This window comes from Fulvia fulva, chromosome 7 (assembly GCF_020509005.1).
Source record: "Fulvia fulva chromosome 7, complete sequence".
Classification (NCBI taxonomy): domain Eukaryota; kingdom Fungi; phylum Ascomycota; class Dothideomycetes; order Mycosphaerellales; family Mycosphaerellaceae; genus Fulvia; species Fulvia fulva.
In genome coordinates this window covers 2001706-2016582 of record NC_063018.1, presented here as the reverse complement: position 1 = coordinate 2016582, position 14877 = coordinate 2001706, and the positions used below count along the sequence as shown (strand labels likewise).

The 14877-nt window shown below is 49.5% G+C and overlaps 4 protein-coding genes across 4 annotated transcripts; 2 read left to right on the top strand and 2 right to left on the bottom strand.

Moving 5' to 3' along the window:
* Positions 1-6413: 6413 nt before the first annotated feature.
* Positions 6414-6766, bottom strand: CLAFUR5_10229 (uncharacterized protein; the record flags this gene model as incomplete). The annotated part of the gene is made up of 2 exons (XM_047909377.1): positions 6414-6497; positions 6554-6766. The coding sequence occupies 2 exons, from the start codon at positions 6764-6766 to the stop codon at positions 6414-6416; spliced, it is 297 nt and encodes a 98-aa protein (XP_047764045.1).
* An 828-nt stretch (positions 6767-7594) lies between these two features.
* CLAFUR5_10228 (Mannan endo-1,6-alpha-mannosidase DCW1) lies at positions 7595-9286 on the top strand (the record flags this gene model as incomplete). Its single annotated transcript, XM_047909376.1, has 6 exons — positions 7595-7827; positions 7894-7951; positions 8006-8243; positions 8298-8449; positions 8560-8667; positions 8723-9286. The coding sequence occupies 6 exons, from the start codon at positions 7595-7597 to the stop codon at positions 9284-9286; spliced, it is 1353 nt and encodes a 450-aa protein (XP_047764051.1).
* Positions 9287-9721: 435 nt separating this feature from the next.
* CLAFUR5_10227 (High-affinity methionine permease) lies at positions 9722-11812 on the bottom strand (the record flags this gene model as incomplete). Its single annotated transcript, XM_047909375.1, has 5 exons — positions 9722-10576; positions 10610-10778; positions 10817-10947; positions 10987-11525; positions 11635-11812. 5 exons carry the CDS (start codon positions 11810-11812, stop codon positions 9722-9724), a joined length of 1872 nt encoding a protein of 623 aa, XP_047764518.1.
* A 563-nt stretch (positions 11813-12375) lies between these two features.
* Positions 12376-13241, top strand: CLAFUR5_10226 (uncharacterized protein; the record flags this gene model as incomplete). The annotated part of the gene is made up of 2 exons (XM_047909374.1): positions 12376-12469; positions 12529-13241. 2 exons carry the CDS (start codon positions 12376-12378, stop codon positions 13239-13241), a joined length of 807 nt encoding a protein of 268 aa, XP_047764519.1.
* Positions 13242-14877: the final 1636 nt, after the last annotated feature.

Below are 14877 nucleotides of genomic sequence, written 5' to 3'. Positions count from 1 at the left end.
AGGACCTAGGCACCTAGAAGAGAGGGGGACTCTAAGGCACGATCGACCTCTCCTAGATCTTAGATAGCCACTACTATACGGTAACCTACTATAGGATCGAACATAAACTCGAGGCGTCGTCAGACTATGTACTAGTTAGGACCTCTATTACGACATAGATATAACGTATACTAGCGAGAACCCCTAAGCTAAACTAGGGAAACGCCTACTAGGCTAACATCTAGGCGTACCTCGATGACTCTAAGAGGCTAGTCTAGATCGCGTAGTAGCAATATAACAGTAAAGACGAGATAGACGAAGCAGTCTAGGGGTTGATAGACGAAATAAGAAAAGCGACCTTACTTCACGTTCCGCTTACCTAACTAACGATATAGTCTAAACTATACTAGACGCCGGAGTGCACTACGGTAGTAAGAGAAGTAAGGAGAGCCCGCCGGGTATAGACGAGTAGCTATAGCGAGGAGGCCTAGAAGGTATATAGGGAGGCATACTAACAGAAGAAAGCTATAATACGAAGGGAGAAAGCAGTCGGCTAGAGGGCTATAGTAGAAGAAATCGCCGATAAGCTAGAGAGGATATAGAAGCTAGCGAAATAGGCCCGACAGGACCCTATATAGGGCCCCTCCTTCTCTATCCTAGCGCTATAATCGCCTAGTAGCCCGGTTAGCGACCCCGAGGCTAAGGCGCGTCTACTAGCTAGTAAGTTCTTCCCGCCCCTAGTCGAGGCTGATCTAAGCGATATAAACAGCTCTACTCCCCTAGCCCCTAGTATCGCGGTCTAATAGGAGGTGTCCGAGGGAGAAGTTGCCGCTATACTAAGGAAGTTGCCGGCGAAGAAAGCCCCGGGGCCGGATAGGATCCTAAACGAGCTACTAAAGAAGTGTAGAGATTAACTAGCCCTAGTAGTTATAGCGATCTTTAACGCCTGCCTACAGACCGGATACCACCCGATAGCTTTTAAACAATCGACGACAGTAGTCCTACGTAAGCCGTAGAAGGAAGACTATACGTAGGTGAAGTCGTACCGCCCAATTGCGCTCCTTAACACTCTTAGGAAGGCGCTTAAGAAGCTAGTTATAACGAGACTCTCCGAGGCGGTAGAGGAACACTCCCTACTCCCGGACACCTAGATGGGTGCGCGCCTATAGCGATCGACGCTATCCGCGATAGAACTTATTACCTCTTAGGTAAAGGCTATCTAGTATAAGAATAGGGACAAAGTGGCTTCCTTACTTAGCCTAGATATATCGGGAGCCTTCGACTACGTATTATACCCGCGGCTACTCTATATCCTAAGGTCGAAGGGACTCCCTAAGTAGCTTGTCAACTTCGTACGGTCCTACCTCCAAAACCGTAGTACGTCGATCCTAGTCGGCTAGTATAGAAGCCTATTTTAAGTAGTCTATACTAGAATCCCGTAAGGCTTAACGCTAGTACCTATTCTGTTCCTCTTCTTTATAGCGACGCTACTCCTAGCCCTAGAATCCCAGAATACCGCTACGAGCGGCTTCGTAGACGACACAAATATCCTAGCGTAGTCTTCCTCGACTAAGGAGAACTGTAGGCTACTAGAAGAGAAGCACAAGATCTACGAGGACTAGGCTAGGAGGCACGGGGCTCGGTTTGCCCTAGAAAAGTACAATCTAATACACTTTACGCGCCGGCTATAGTTCTATAATATGTAAGCTTCTATCTAGATATAGGGGCACACGACTAACCCGGCAAATTAGCTTAGGATCCTCGGACTATAGGTAGACCCGGCGCTACGGTAGAGGAAGTACGTATAGGCAATATTACGGAAAGCTAAACAGAATATAGCATTATACTAGAGGCTCACTACGTCTATATAGGGGGCGGACTTCCGGTAGTTACGACTTCTATATACGGCTATTATACGGCCAGTCCTTACCTATAGTAGCTAAGTATAGTCCTTAGGCGAGAGGGCCTACCTATCGAAGGGACTCATCGCGCCGCTAGCGAAGATCTAAAACCAATGCCTAAGGGGGGTCACCGGGGTATATAAGTCGACACTAACGAGGATACTTAAGTACGAGACCGCTATACCGCCGATCGACCTATATATCTAGGGACTACGGACCTCCTACTTAGGCAAGTCGGTATAGTACCTAGTATAGAAGGTTATCGCTAGTGTAGTCGTAAGGGCCCGCGAATTAGTACTAGCGTATAGGGGCATTCGACCCGGAAACGAGCCGAACTACCGGGTAAGGGACGAATAGCTAGTAATATAATAGGAAGGTAAGAAATCGTTCGTAGAGCAACTATAGAAAGAGAGGTAGAACAACTAGGTTGTAGGGCATAGTAGACGCCCTTAGCTAGCGGGACAACCTAAGGAATAGTTAGCTACAAAATCCGCGGTTAAGCACCCCCCGAAGCTTATCTACTACCGCCTTACGAGGGTATAGAGTAGTATAGTAACCTAACTACGAAGCGAACATATCGGCCTCTAGGGGTACCTATTATAGAGGAAGGTTCTAGGATACACGAATACTAGCTGCCCCTACGGCTATCGCTCCTAGAACGTACGGCACGTACTCCTCGTCTATCCGAGGTGGTCGCTAGGAAGGGGGGAGTGGATAGTAAAGGCGAGGAACCGGACGATTAGGGCACTTCTTAATAACGCTAAGGACCTACGGCGTATTACGAACTAGATACTAGAGAAGGGCTGGCTAGAACAGTACCGCCTAGTAGGAGTAGTATAGGAAGAGAGGATACGACGTAGCGCGACGAGACCGGCTAGGAGCGGGGGCTAACGGGGTAGTGACATAGACTACGTACGTTTAGAGGGAAAGCTAAACTAGACAAGGAGTAGTCGGGGGCGGGAAGGGTTTTCACCTATTCGGGTTTCCCTTTGTATATAATAATAGATATGTACCTATATAGGCCGGATAGGGTCCTAGAACAGGGGAATAACAAATCTATCTATCTATCTATATCCTCCTAGGCGACTTTAACCTATACTACCTAACGTAGAGTTAAGAATTTACCCACCCCTTACGTATATCTAGGTAGTCAGCTCCTAGAGATTACGGAAAGTAGGGATATAGAGCTCGTAATCCTAAAGGGTATAGAGACGTAGAAGGTAAGAATAAGCGCGAGTACTATCGACCTATACTTCCTATCGAGGGACATAGTAATAAGGCTAGTAGAGTAGAGACCTAACCTTACCCTAGAGGTAGGGTTAGACTATATCCCTATCTAGATAACAATAGCGACGGGGATAGAAGAGGAGCTTCGGGGTAAAAAGCGCCTTAAGTAGAAAAAAGCTCCCTAGGAGGAGAACCGGAATCTACTTAAACAGTACCTAAATAATACTAGTATTAGGGAGACGGAAGCCGAGCTTAATAGTACGGTAGAATAGATAATAACGACGATATAGTAGGCGGCCGAGGAATATATACTAGAACTAAGGCCCTCGAAGCACTAGAAGCCCTTCTAGACCCTAGAGTACTTAGCTAAAGTCAAGGACGTAAGGAGGGTAAGGCGAAAATAGACAAAGGAGTAAAGCTAAGAAGCGTAGGATGAGTACTAGGAAGCAAGTTAGGTAAAGAAGGCCTAAATATAACGAGATAAGCGATAAGACTAGAGGGTAACTATAGGTCTCGTAATAGAGAACCTGGAGTAGATATAGCGGCTTATAAAGTAGGTAAGGGCCGGAGACGGGGACAGGATACTATACTTCCCCCTAATCTAGGATACGATAGGTATAATATAGATAACGCCGGAAGGGAAGGCGAAGGCGTTCGCCGACTACTTCTCTACGATATAGTTAACGGCCGACCTAACGGATATAGAGGGAACGATCTACCCGGAGCCACTCGATATATACTAGATAGTAGGCGAGGAGGAGATAAAGGAGATTATAGAAAAGCTAAAGGGCCGTAAGGCCCCGGGACCCGACGGTATCCTAAACCTCCTCCTTAAAGAATATAAAGAAGAAGTCGCCCTATACCTCGCCGAACTATTTACGGCTTGCCTACGTAAGGGGTACTACCTACGGCTATTTAGGCGGTCCCTTATAGTCGTCCTAAAGAAGCTATAGAAGGAAGACTATATAAAGCTAAAGTCCTATAGGCCGATCGTACTCCTAAATATAATTAGAAAGATACTAGAGAAGGTCGTAGTAAGAAGAATTATATAGCTCGTCGAGGATAACAACCTACTCCTAGAGATATAGATAGGTAGTAGGAGTAAACGATCTACCCTAACGACTATAGAGCTTATTACCGAACAGATTTATACTCTCTAGTACTATAGACAGAATAGGGTTATATTACTATTGTCTCTTAATATCTTAGGGGTATTCGATAACGTCTCCTACGAGCGACTACTCTATATCCTACGGTAAAAAGGAATCCCGCGGTAGGTAATAAGTTTCGTAAACTCCTTCCTTAAGGAGAGAATAACGTAGATTATCCTTAGGAAGCGTAAGGAGAACAACCTTATATATATAGAATACGGGATCCCCTAGGGCTTAATACTATCCCTGATCCTCTTCTTAATCTTTATAGCGGACCTAATCCTACTACTTACCTTACTATAAACGTCGGCCTCGGGGTTCGTCGACGATACGAATATCCTAGCCTAGTTAATAACGACCGAAGAAAACTACCGGCTACTTATAGAAAGACACGAGGTATACGAGGAATAGGTACGTCGATACGGCGCCCGTTTTACCCCGGAAAAGTACTAGCTTATCTACTTTAGCAAGGTAAGAACCTACTATAATATATAAGTAATAGTAACTATCTAGGGTTACGTAAAGAAGCCCTCTCCCGAATTACGAGTCCTAGGAATCTAGCTAGACCCTAAGCTTAGCTAGAACCCCTAGATTAGGAAAGCCTAGATTAGAGCCTAGGTTAACGAGGCTATAATAACTAGACTTATAACGTTAATATAGGGAGCTACGTTTAATAAGGTAAGGATTATATATAAGACGATCGTAAAACTAGTAATACTCTACGGGGCCTAGATATAGGGGATAGGAGGAGTAGGTAAACCGATCCTAAAGCGGATAGAGGGACCCCTAAACCGGACGTAAGCCGCGAACCTTAGACGGATACTAGGAGCCTATAAGACAACGCTAACGAGAGTAGCGGAGGTAGAGATAGGGTCCCCCGATTAAACATTACATTAAGGGAATGAGGATCTAATACGCTAGGAAGACGGCGGATTATCTAGTATAACAAGCTATTCGGGACTCTACGGAGAAGATCGCTAGGAGGTACGACCAACTACCTAGCCTTAGGGCACGTTAAAGCTAAAAGTAAGACGACCTACGTACGTTTAAAGTCGTTAAGCGAACCTAGGAGTGGCTAGAGAGGAAGGAGGAGGAGGAGGAAAAGGTACGGAGGAAAAAGGGCAATAAGGCAAAGACGTAAAGCCTCGTAGAGTAGGTAGCGGGCTACCTTTAGGAATAGGAATAGAAAGAGAATCCTCTACTAAATCGAGGACCCCTAGCCTTACGCCCCTTCTAGAGACATAACTACCTACTCTACCGTGACCTAATAAGGGCCGAAGCAAGCATCGCGATATAGATTAGGTCCGAATATATCGGGTTAAGGGCCTACCTATATAGAAGGAAAGTCCCGGACGTATATAGCCTAGTATACTAGTATAACTACCCGTTATAGAACCCGGAGTATATAATACTACGATGCCCGTAATAGGTAGAAGGACGAGGCTAGTAGAGAGCCAAGGCAGTAAGACGCGACTACTAGTTAATCGTAACGGATAAGCGAGACGTAAGACGGATAGTATAGTAGATACTATAGTAGGGCTTTCTTAAGCAGTTCGCGCTAGATAGCGAGACGGAGGAGTAGATAGAGAAGAGGCGGGAGGTCAAGGGGGTGCAGACAGGGTAGTTATTAGGGCAGGCCTATAATACTAGTATACTCTTAATAAGGAAAATACAAAAGAAGGTAAGGTTAAGAACGTATAGGAGAGGAGAGGGGGTTTTTACTCTATAATACGAGTTTCCCCTTTGTAACTAGAAGTAGGTAGTATAGCTGTATAGGCCAACAGGCTCTAAAATAGCATAATAAACAATATATATATATATACGCTAAGAATTAGGTAACTAATTAGTTACCTATAGCCTCTTTAAGAGTAACACTTGTCTATTCTAGATAGACATATACAATACACAACCTGCTTTTGAAACACCCTATATAAGCCCGTACGATAACTTCCCACACAAATAACGTGATACTCCACACCGCTATTTTTGATAAACCTGACCAACTAGGCTTCCGCCCCCACTCGGATCAGCTCCGGCGAGGTGATCCTGGCAGGAGGTACTTTGATGCTTCCATTCAACTGCTCCTCCTTTCTCTTGTCGACACCACGCACCACCGTGTCTCCCATGACTGCACGTCGTGATGCTGTATGTCTCGTTACGCCCGCACACAGCTGACCTTCGTGTACGTGCCCGGATCTGACTCGAGAATATAGTAACATTCCGACCGCGTACCAGAGCACTGTGCCACATTAGCTTGGTATTCTATGCACTTGGGACTCGTCGCGGAGAACGCACGAATGTATCGCATTCACAATTCCACCCGAGGAAGCCGCCAGTCGGACCATAGCAGAATCCACAGTTCGTTCTGTCGTCTCCGGTAGAACGACAGGGCCGCCATGCTGTATCTGGACGGTGTTCGACGGTAAGACCGTAGGCAACGTCTGGCGTCTGATCTGCTGCTTGGACCGCTAACGTCAAAGCGAGAAGAAGACCAGCAATGGTAATCATGGTCAATGAATGAGCACTCCTGCGAGGAGAAATGAGAAATGATGGAATTCCGGGCAATACAATTGACTGGTATCCTGAGCGACCGAAAATTAGGACACGCGCCGCATTGATCTCATCTAATGAGTGACGACTTGCAGGTGCGAAGCGCGAGACGCGAGATGCTAATCTGGCGATACTAAGATATTGGCAGTCTTCGCAGATGACACGGATTACACAGCCACTCCCTAGATGTACGCAATCCAGCACTTGGCCATAGCAATGAAAAGGGGACATCCACTGGAAATGCTGACCTCAGACTGCCCAGGTTCCGGGTTGGCCGCGGAAGAGACATGCTAAGGCTGGACTTTTGCTCTTGGTTGCTTGGCAAACAAATATCGAATCTCACGAATAGGTCAAGAATGATCACAAGCTAATTGACTTGAGAACTTCGAAGCATGGCTTCTTCGTAGTGTCTTCGAGGTCGAAAGAAGTGGCCAGATTGGCAGAGAACAAGTATCACCGCTAGTATGACCATGGGATATTTGGCCATACACTGGAAGATCGTTCTGGACAGACAGAGCTTCATCAGGACTGGAAGTGTATGATATCTGGTGAGCTATGACCGACTTTCATGCCAGGCGCGGAGTGCACGCGTCCAACACGTGCGGCCAGGCACTATCCCAGCTGCCACTCAGGCTAAGTGCTCGGCGCCAAGAACAAGATGCTTCAATCAGATCGTATCAAGCGTTGGCGGTCGATATAGTGATCACGGTATTCCTGCAGCGGCCACCTACGTGACTGCCACAAGACCACGAACAACTACGACAGTGAGTTTAGAACCGAGGGAACATGCGGCTCACAGCACTGCTTGCACTGCCAGCGGCATTACGGCTAGCATGTGCAATAGTACTGGACCTCAACGATCAGGAATCGATCAAAAGCGCTGCCAGGACTACTGCAGATACGATGATGACCTGGTATTTTGGCAATACTACCAGACCTTATGCGATTCCGGGATTGTTACCTGGACCTTACTACTGGTGGGAAGCAGGAGCAATGTTTGGCTCCTTGATCGACTACTGGTATGTAAAATAAACTCCTGTTCGAAACTTAAGAAATGATACATTTCCGTGCTGACACTCTCTGAGGTACTACACGGATGATCCATCATACAATGAAGTCACCACGCAGGGGCTGCTGCATCAGGTTGGTCGAGCGTCACTGATGCTTATCAGACTGTGACCGCTGACGCAGTTCTAGGTCGGTCCAGACGAGAACTACATGCCACCGAATCAATCAAGAACGCTCGGGAATGATGACCAGGCTTTCTGGGGGATTGCAGCCATGTCCGCTGCAGAAGTCGGTTTTCCAAACCCGCCTCCAGACCAACCACAATGGCTAGCTTTGGCTCAAGCTGTCTTCAATACGCAGGTCGTACGGTGGGATATGCGGTCGTGTAACGGCGGATTGAAGTGGCAGATCTTCACATTCAACAACGGTAAGGAGAGTGGACTGTGCGGAGTCGCAAGGTGATGACGGCTGACAAGTACAGGCTACAACTACAAGAACTCCATATCGAACGGATGCTTCTTTAATCTGGCAGCCCGCTTGAGTATGTATACGTACAACGCTACATATGCACAATGGGCAGATACCGTATGGGACTGGTCTGTGGAGGTCGGTTTGATCAGCGAGCACTACATGGTAAGTACTGAAGGGTAGAAGGCATCGTCTGTCTCAGACATGCCTGGCACCATCCGCTAAGACATGACCACGTGGTCCTCAAGTATAGCTAACACGCTTCTGTTTGGCAGATCTACGATGGCACAGATGACCGCCTCAATTGCGCCGAGCACGATCATACACAATGGTCCTACAACGCCGGCGTATATCTCTACGGCGCCGCCGCCATGTACAACATCGTAAGTCCAGCACCACATCCCCACAACTCAAACACCTCCCTAACACCGCCCACAGACATCAGGCGCCGAACAAGAAAAATGGCGCGGCCGCCTCGAATCCCTCCTCGAAGCCACAATCCGCATCTTCTTCCAAGACCAAATCATGTACGAAGTCGCCTGTGAACCCCTCTCGAGCTGCAACATCGACCAGCAAACCTTCAAAGCCTACCTCTCCCGCTGGATGGCCGGCACCGTCAAAATCGTTCCCTGGACCCACGACATTATCATGCCCCTCCTCTCCGCCTCCGCCATGGCAGCAGCTCGCTCCTGCACCGGTGGCGACGACGGCGTGACGTGTGGGACGAAGTGGACTGTGAGTGAGTGGGATGGAGGCTTTGGGGTAGGGCAGCAGATGAATGCGTTGGAGGTTATTCAAAGCAATTTGATTGATCTGGTGCCCGGGCCAGTGAGTCAGGATTCTGGGGGCACGAGTGTAGGGAACCCCAATGCCGGGGTGGAGAGTACGGGGAAGTATGTTCAGCATGATGATATTACAACGGCGGATAGGGCTGGGGCGTGGATTTTGACAGCGATGGTTGCGGTGGGGATTTGTGCAGGTGGGTGGTTTGTGGCTTCGTGAGGGTATCACCATAGATGCCAGCATTCCACTCATCTGGCCGTGCCGTTGGTAGGCGTGATATACACTTTTCACATTCCATCAGACGATCAATAGAGTGCTAGTCAGTCGCTCCGGCCAGTGTCGAGGTGCACGATGCTGCCTCATATGCCAGGTATCTGCATCAAAAGGTTGTGCAGACTGGGATTGCTCTTCACTAATCCTTGTCATACACGAACCGTCGATTATCTAGATAGCGAGAGAGGATCTGTGTCAAATGCAACGCTATTACTAGACCAGGGTGTACAGACGCCTCGTGCATTGCATCGCATTGTTACTCTGAGACGAGCCACCCACCTTAAAGTCGTGGCATAGTCAGACATAAATCTTGCGCTGACAAGCGCACCTGTTGCATCTTGCACATTCCCATACCATTGCAACATATCTTCATCCGTCGTATCAAAAGCTATCAGAAAGACGTCTAGGAATACCCACGTCCTGATCTCGAACACGGCCTCCTGCCTTGCCCTCCTCCAACAACTGTCCATCACTTCCATCGCCTTTGCTGGGACTTGACATTCGCATCATGGGCGTACTCCTATGCTCAAGCAACGCGGTACGAGGCTTCTCGAACTCATCGGACATGTCCTCTCGCGTTGCCACTTCCCACGTGTGATCGATAATTTCGGCAAGCTGAACGTACTCTCCCGGGCAGCCTGGGTCTCGCGCCCAGTACGCTTCCCTAGTCACGACAAGTTGCCGACATCTCATCTTGGACTCGTACAGTCTGAAGCCTCCGTACCACAGCAGTCCCCAAAACGGACCTGTGATGCCTATCGCAGGAATGAGGTACCACGGCAAACCAGTGACCGACTCGTGGAAAGGTGATCCGCGTTGCGACGGCACAAACGCCGCTACGAGCATGAAAGCTGTGGCGATGCAGTAGATGATGGCGTGCGCTGGTGAAAGCCACGGACGAGACCGGCGGCGCTCCTGCCAGTGCCATTGGGACTTGCGGAATTTGGTCATGACTAGCCCGAAGGACACCCAGAACCCCAGGACCAGTATGATCGTATACGAATACAGGGAGATCAAGATGGAGTACGTCCTGCGCGGATCGAGGATCGGCGCAGTGGCTGCGATCAAGACGACTGATGTAAGCCAGTGCAGACCGAAAGTTGCCGTCGTAGCTTGTTCTACTTGCTCTTCTGAGCGTGGATTCCTGGAGAAGGCTCGTTTGAGCATGCCGGAAGGCGTTCTGTATGATGTGGCAATGATCAGAGAGAAGGGCAGGATGCCTTCTTTCGCAATCTCCTGTTTTACTCTGGCGGCCGTGAATGTCATCACCCATAGATTGCCGAAGATTGATACGGCGATGACTGCAGCCATAGCACGCGCAGCTCCTTGATGATCATTCTTCCACAGGTTATCGAAGAAGAGCGTAGCCAGGTCGAAGCTATCAGGGATGCCGCCCTGCTCGGGCAAGACTTCGCTTTTGTCGACCACCAAGAGATAGCTGATATTGACCAGAACGAACAGTACCATCGCAATGACCATTGCAATCGAGGTGTACCGTTCTTTCGAGGGCTCTTCGTCTCAGCAAGGACATAGAAGGGTTGCTCGTATCCGGAGAAGGCGTACATGCACAGCAGGAGCGAGTTTGACCAGGATCCGACATCCTTTTGCTACGTCTGCCAGACGTCCTTGGTGAAGTTGTTCCGGACAACGTCGCCTGGACCACCGAACTTGCCAGCTGCTTTCGCAATTCCCAGACAGATTATGGTCAACAGAAGTGCCACTTTGATAATGGCGAAGCCATTGTTGATGAAGATGCCAATGTTTCGGGAGAAGGCATGAAGCAAGACCACCAGGCTCAAAGCGGATATAGCTATGCCAATAACAATACCTCGAGGAGGGAGATCGCCAGAGTCGCGATCGTAGTGTCCAGATGCTGTCATCACCTGGATCGCAAAGGAGATCGCGTTGCCAGAGAGAATATACATCAGTAGGAACATGATCGAGAATGAGCATGTTGTCCTGAAGTGTGGGAGCCTGAGTCCGCGGTTTGGGAACATGAACTCAAGGTAGTTCTTATCGCCACCAGATCGAGGAACGCCTCGAGGCTCGGTCTCGACTCGAACTCTTCTCTGTGGCATCGACAAGCCGCATTCCAACCAGACGTAAAGACCGCATATCGAGATGAGAGCACCCAGGACCCAGACACAGAGCGCACCGCCGACACAGCCAACGCCAGTCAGGATCCCTACATACGACACGTCAGTCCTGATCTGGCTACGTGTTGTGGGCGCATCAACGCCCTCATGACCTCTTAGAGATCTATGAGCTCGCTGCCAACTGTGAATCTGGCTTACGATGCGGTGTTAGGAAGATGCCAGAGCCGATCGTTCGGTTTAGGATGAGCGCGACCAGAGTCCACTTTCCAATCTTGTGTTGTTCCTCGGGCGCATATTCCACTCTTTGATGCTCATAGTCAAGATCTGCTGTAGAAGGCTTCCCTATCAAAGCTTCCTCGTTCGCGTTGAGAGGCATCTTTGTTCTGGATGAAGCACGATAACAGCAGCTTGGGAGCTGAGGACATCGGGGAGCTTCATCCTTTGTGGCCTCGACCACACTATCAATATCCTTGCTACGCCTCGGGGTACGAGAGTAAGGCAGACACGCCAGGCAGTGTTCACCGGTAGCTTGTGCTCTCCGCAGTCCTGCACATGCTTGGCACGTGCTTTGACTGGTGCGAAAACGGCATGGCGCTGCGGCTGGCGCTCCCACACCAATAGGAGTTTATAAGCTGATCAGGAAGCGAACACATTCCTCCCAAACGGGATGCGCACTGCCGCCGCCATCGATAACGCTGTATGCAGGTGTGAGAGGCCGCACTTCACGCTCTTGAGCACGCGAGGGACCCGGCTCCTGGGTCACAGCACGACCTCTCTTCACCATCGATTCGCCTCTACTGCACTACAGCTGACTCTTCTACACAGCACTGTTCTTTGGGTGTTTGCGCATGGTGTACAGCCCTCGTCGGCCTATGGCAGACGTGAGGTACCAAGATCGTGTCCCTCCTATCCTCCAGCCATATATTGGTTTTCGTCATAATGTCGTTCAGTGTCGGTGGCAGTGATGTGATCGTGGGTCTGAAAGTCGCCTGGCAGATTTATCAATGGGGATTTGTAGACGAGAACAGAGCAGGTAAGATCCACTCTATGGCCCCCTTCACTTGACTCAGTACTGATGTAACTCTCTCATAGATGTGCGCTACAAGAACTTTCAAAATGACATCTTCAACTTTCGATACCTTCTCGAGAGACTTAACGAATCTCTTCAGAATGCACAGCTTCGCTATCAGAACCGGGGTCCCGTTTTTGGTGTTCAACCATACGAACCGCTCGGATCTGACTTCGAAGAAGAGAGAAAGGCCATTGTCGGCAATTTCCTAGCAACGCTGAAGGAATGTGAGACCTTGCTAGAGGGGAACAGACACTTTCGTGAGAGATGCAGCAATGTCTGGGAGAACTTGCACTACAACCTCTCGCAGCAAGAGCCACGGGTCGATCTTCTTCGCCGGCGTCTACACTTTCATTCCGAAAAGATCAGACTGGTGCTCGATTGGTTGTCTGTCAACTTGCTCACCGACATGGATGCCAAAGTCGACGATATCCTTGCCATGTCAGAGCAGAACCTGCCGGTATCGCGGGAGATACAAGTCGAGCTGAGCCGCATCCGTGCGTCTTGGTTGGGCTATGTCTCAGGTAACGGTGTGACAGATGCGGCATCATCGGCGGATTACCACACTGTGAGCAACAGAATCGCAGAGCGCTTGCAGGATCAGATCTTGGTCGATGCTCCACCTGGCATCCAGTCACCATCCCTTTGCCACAAGGTTTTGATGTACTTCTCCAACACTTCGAACAAAGTATGGAAGGCTCAGATCAAACACCCGAGAAGTATCTGCAATTCTTGATGGCACGCTGGCTGCTAGCACGCCTCAAGGAAGGCAGAGAATATTACCTCGCTCGACCAGGATTCTACTACAAGCGAGCCATCAACCAGATCGAGCGGGCTATCATGGCGAAGACACGTCAGCCTGGCGGGTTGATCTCTTTCGATGAAAGCGTTCTGCTGGACTTGCCAGAGTCGTGTTTTCGTATCTGGCCCAACACTTCCACCGCGCGCACTGTCGAGTACTCTCAACCCCATCCACTCATGGTCCGAGCAAACGAGGTCAAAGTGGCAATGATCGGTCTCGCCTCGAGCGAACAATCGATATCAGAGACTGTCACCGTCTTCAAGAGCTCTGATGAGAACGTCCGCATTGTGTTACAGCTCACTCCGTCCTCGGCGCCAGAGCAAAAGGTCGTCATACCACAACACGTTTCCGTGAAAGAGGACAAGCTGATCCCACGGTACGCTTTGCCGACATTGGTTGACCCTTGCCTCGAAGTCGCTGTCTTTTCGCGAAATGAGGAAATGCTTTACAAGTTCAGCACATTCGAGAATTTGTGCAGGTTCCAGACTGCACTGATGGGCTACGATGTGTCTCACGATCAACAGAGCATTCGGTGCCAATTCAACAAAGATGCGACATCCCTGGGTGGTCCCGAAGGAGAACCCACTGTTGGACGCATACAGCTGTGGCAAGAGCCAATTGTCTTGCCCAACGGCGTGGCGTCAAATGGAGATCAAGATCGTTTGACCCCAACAGTTCCTGCTACTGCTTCGGACGTGGCACACTCTCGCCATGACAGTATGACCCCGTCTCTCGCGCCAACAAGCACTATAGTAGCGACTGCCGACGGGTAGGAGGCCGACAGGATCAAGCTTCCGTCCTTGGTCGTCTTCACACTCCTATCGGACAGCAGGAAAGGTAGCAAGTTTGCTGTCATCCACATCGAGCTGGGGCCTGGCATCTTCGTGGACGCCAGCCTGTGCAAGTGTCACAACAACTACGACGGCTGTGCTAATCTTGTCCTGAAGAGCGAGACAAAGAAGACGTTTCCTGTTCGCGTTCTGTACTCAGACGTGAACCCGAACGGGACGCTGAACCCTAACACGTTCGACATCTTTCCCCTACGCTTGCCTCATGGTCGCGCGTTCGAGAAGATCACGACCAAGCATACTGAATACCTATTGCTGAACTTCAAGCACGAAGGTCTTGCCGGGAAACGACGCTTTCACAAGGAGCTCAGCTACCGCTTCATGGTTCGGGATCAACAAATCAAGGACCAACGGGACTTTGAGAAAATGATTATGATCCGCCAGAATCAACCTCAGAAACGACACGTCAGTATATCGTCTAGTCGGCAACGAGCGCGCATCTGTCCGATCAATGCCTACCCCAACCGCGGTATCCAGACATGACAGTACGTATGGCGGCAGTGTGTCGTCTACGTCGACAGATCCTCGTCTCGACAGCACAAATGAGGTTTACGAAGCTCTCTCTCGCTTTGGTACCATGCATCTCAACAATGAAGATGCAGGAAGTTCGAGGACAGACTCTACGATAAGATACGGTGGAACTTGTTAGTCGCCACGCACCCAAACTCCAGTCGTGATGCATGGTCCCGCCCATCCAAATCGCCGAGTGGACTTTGATACTG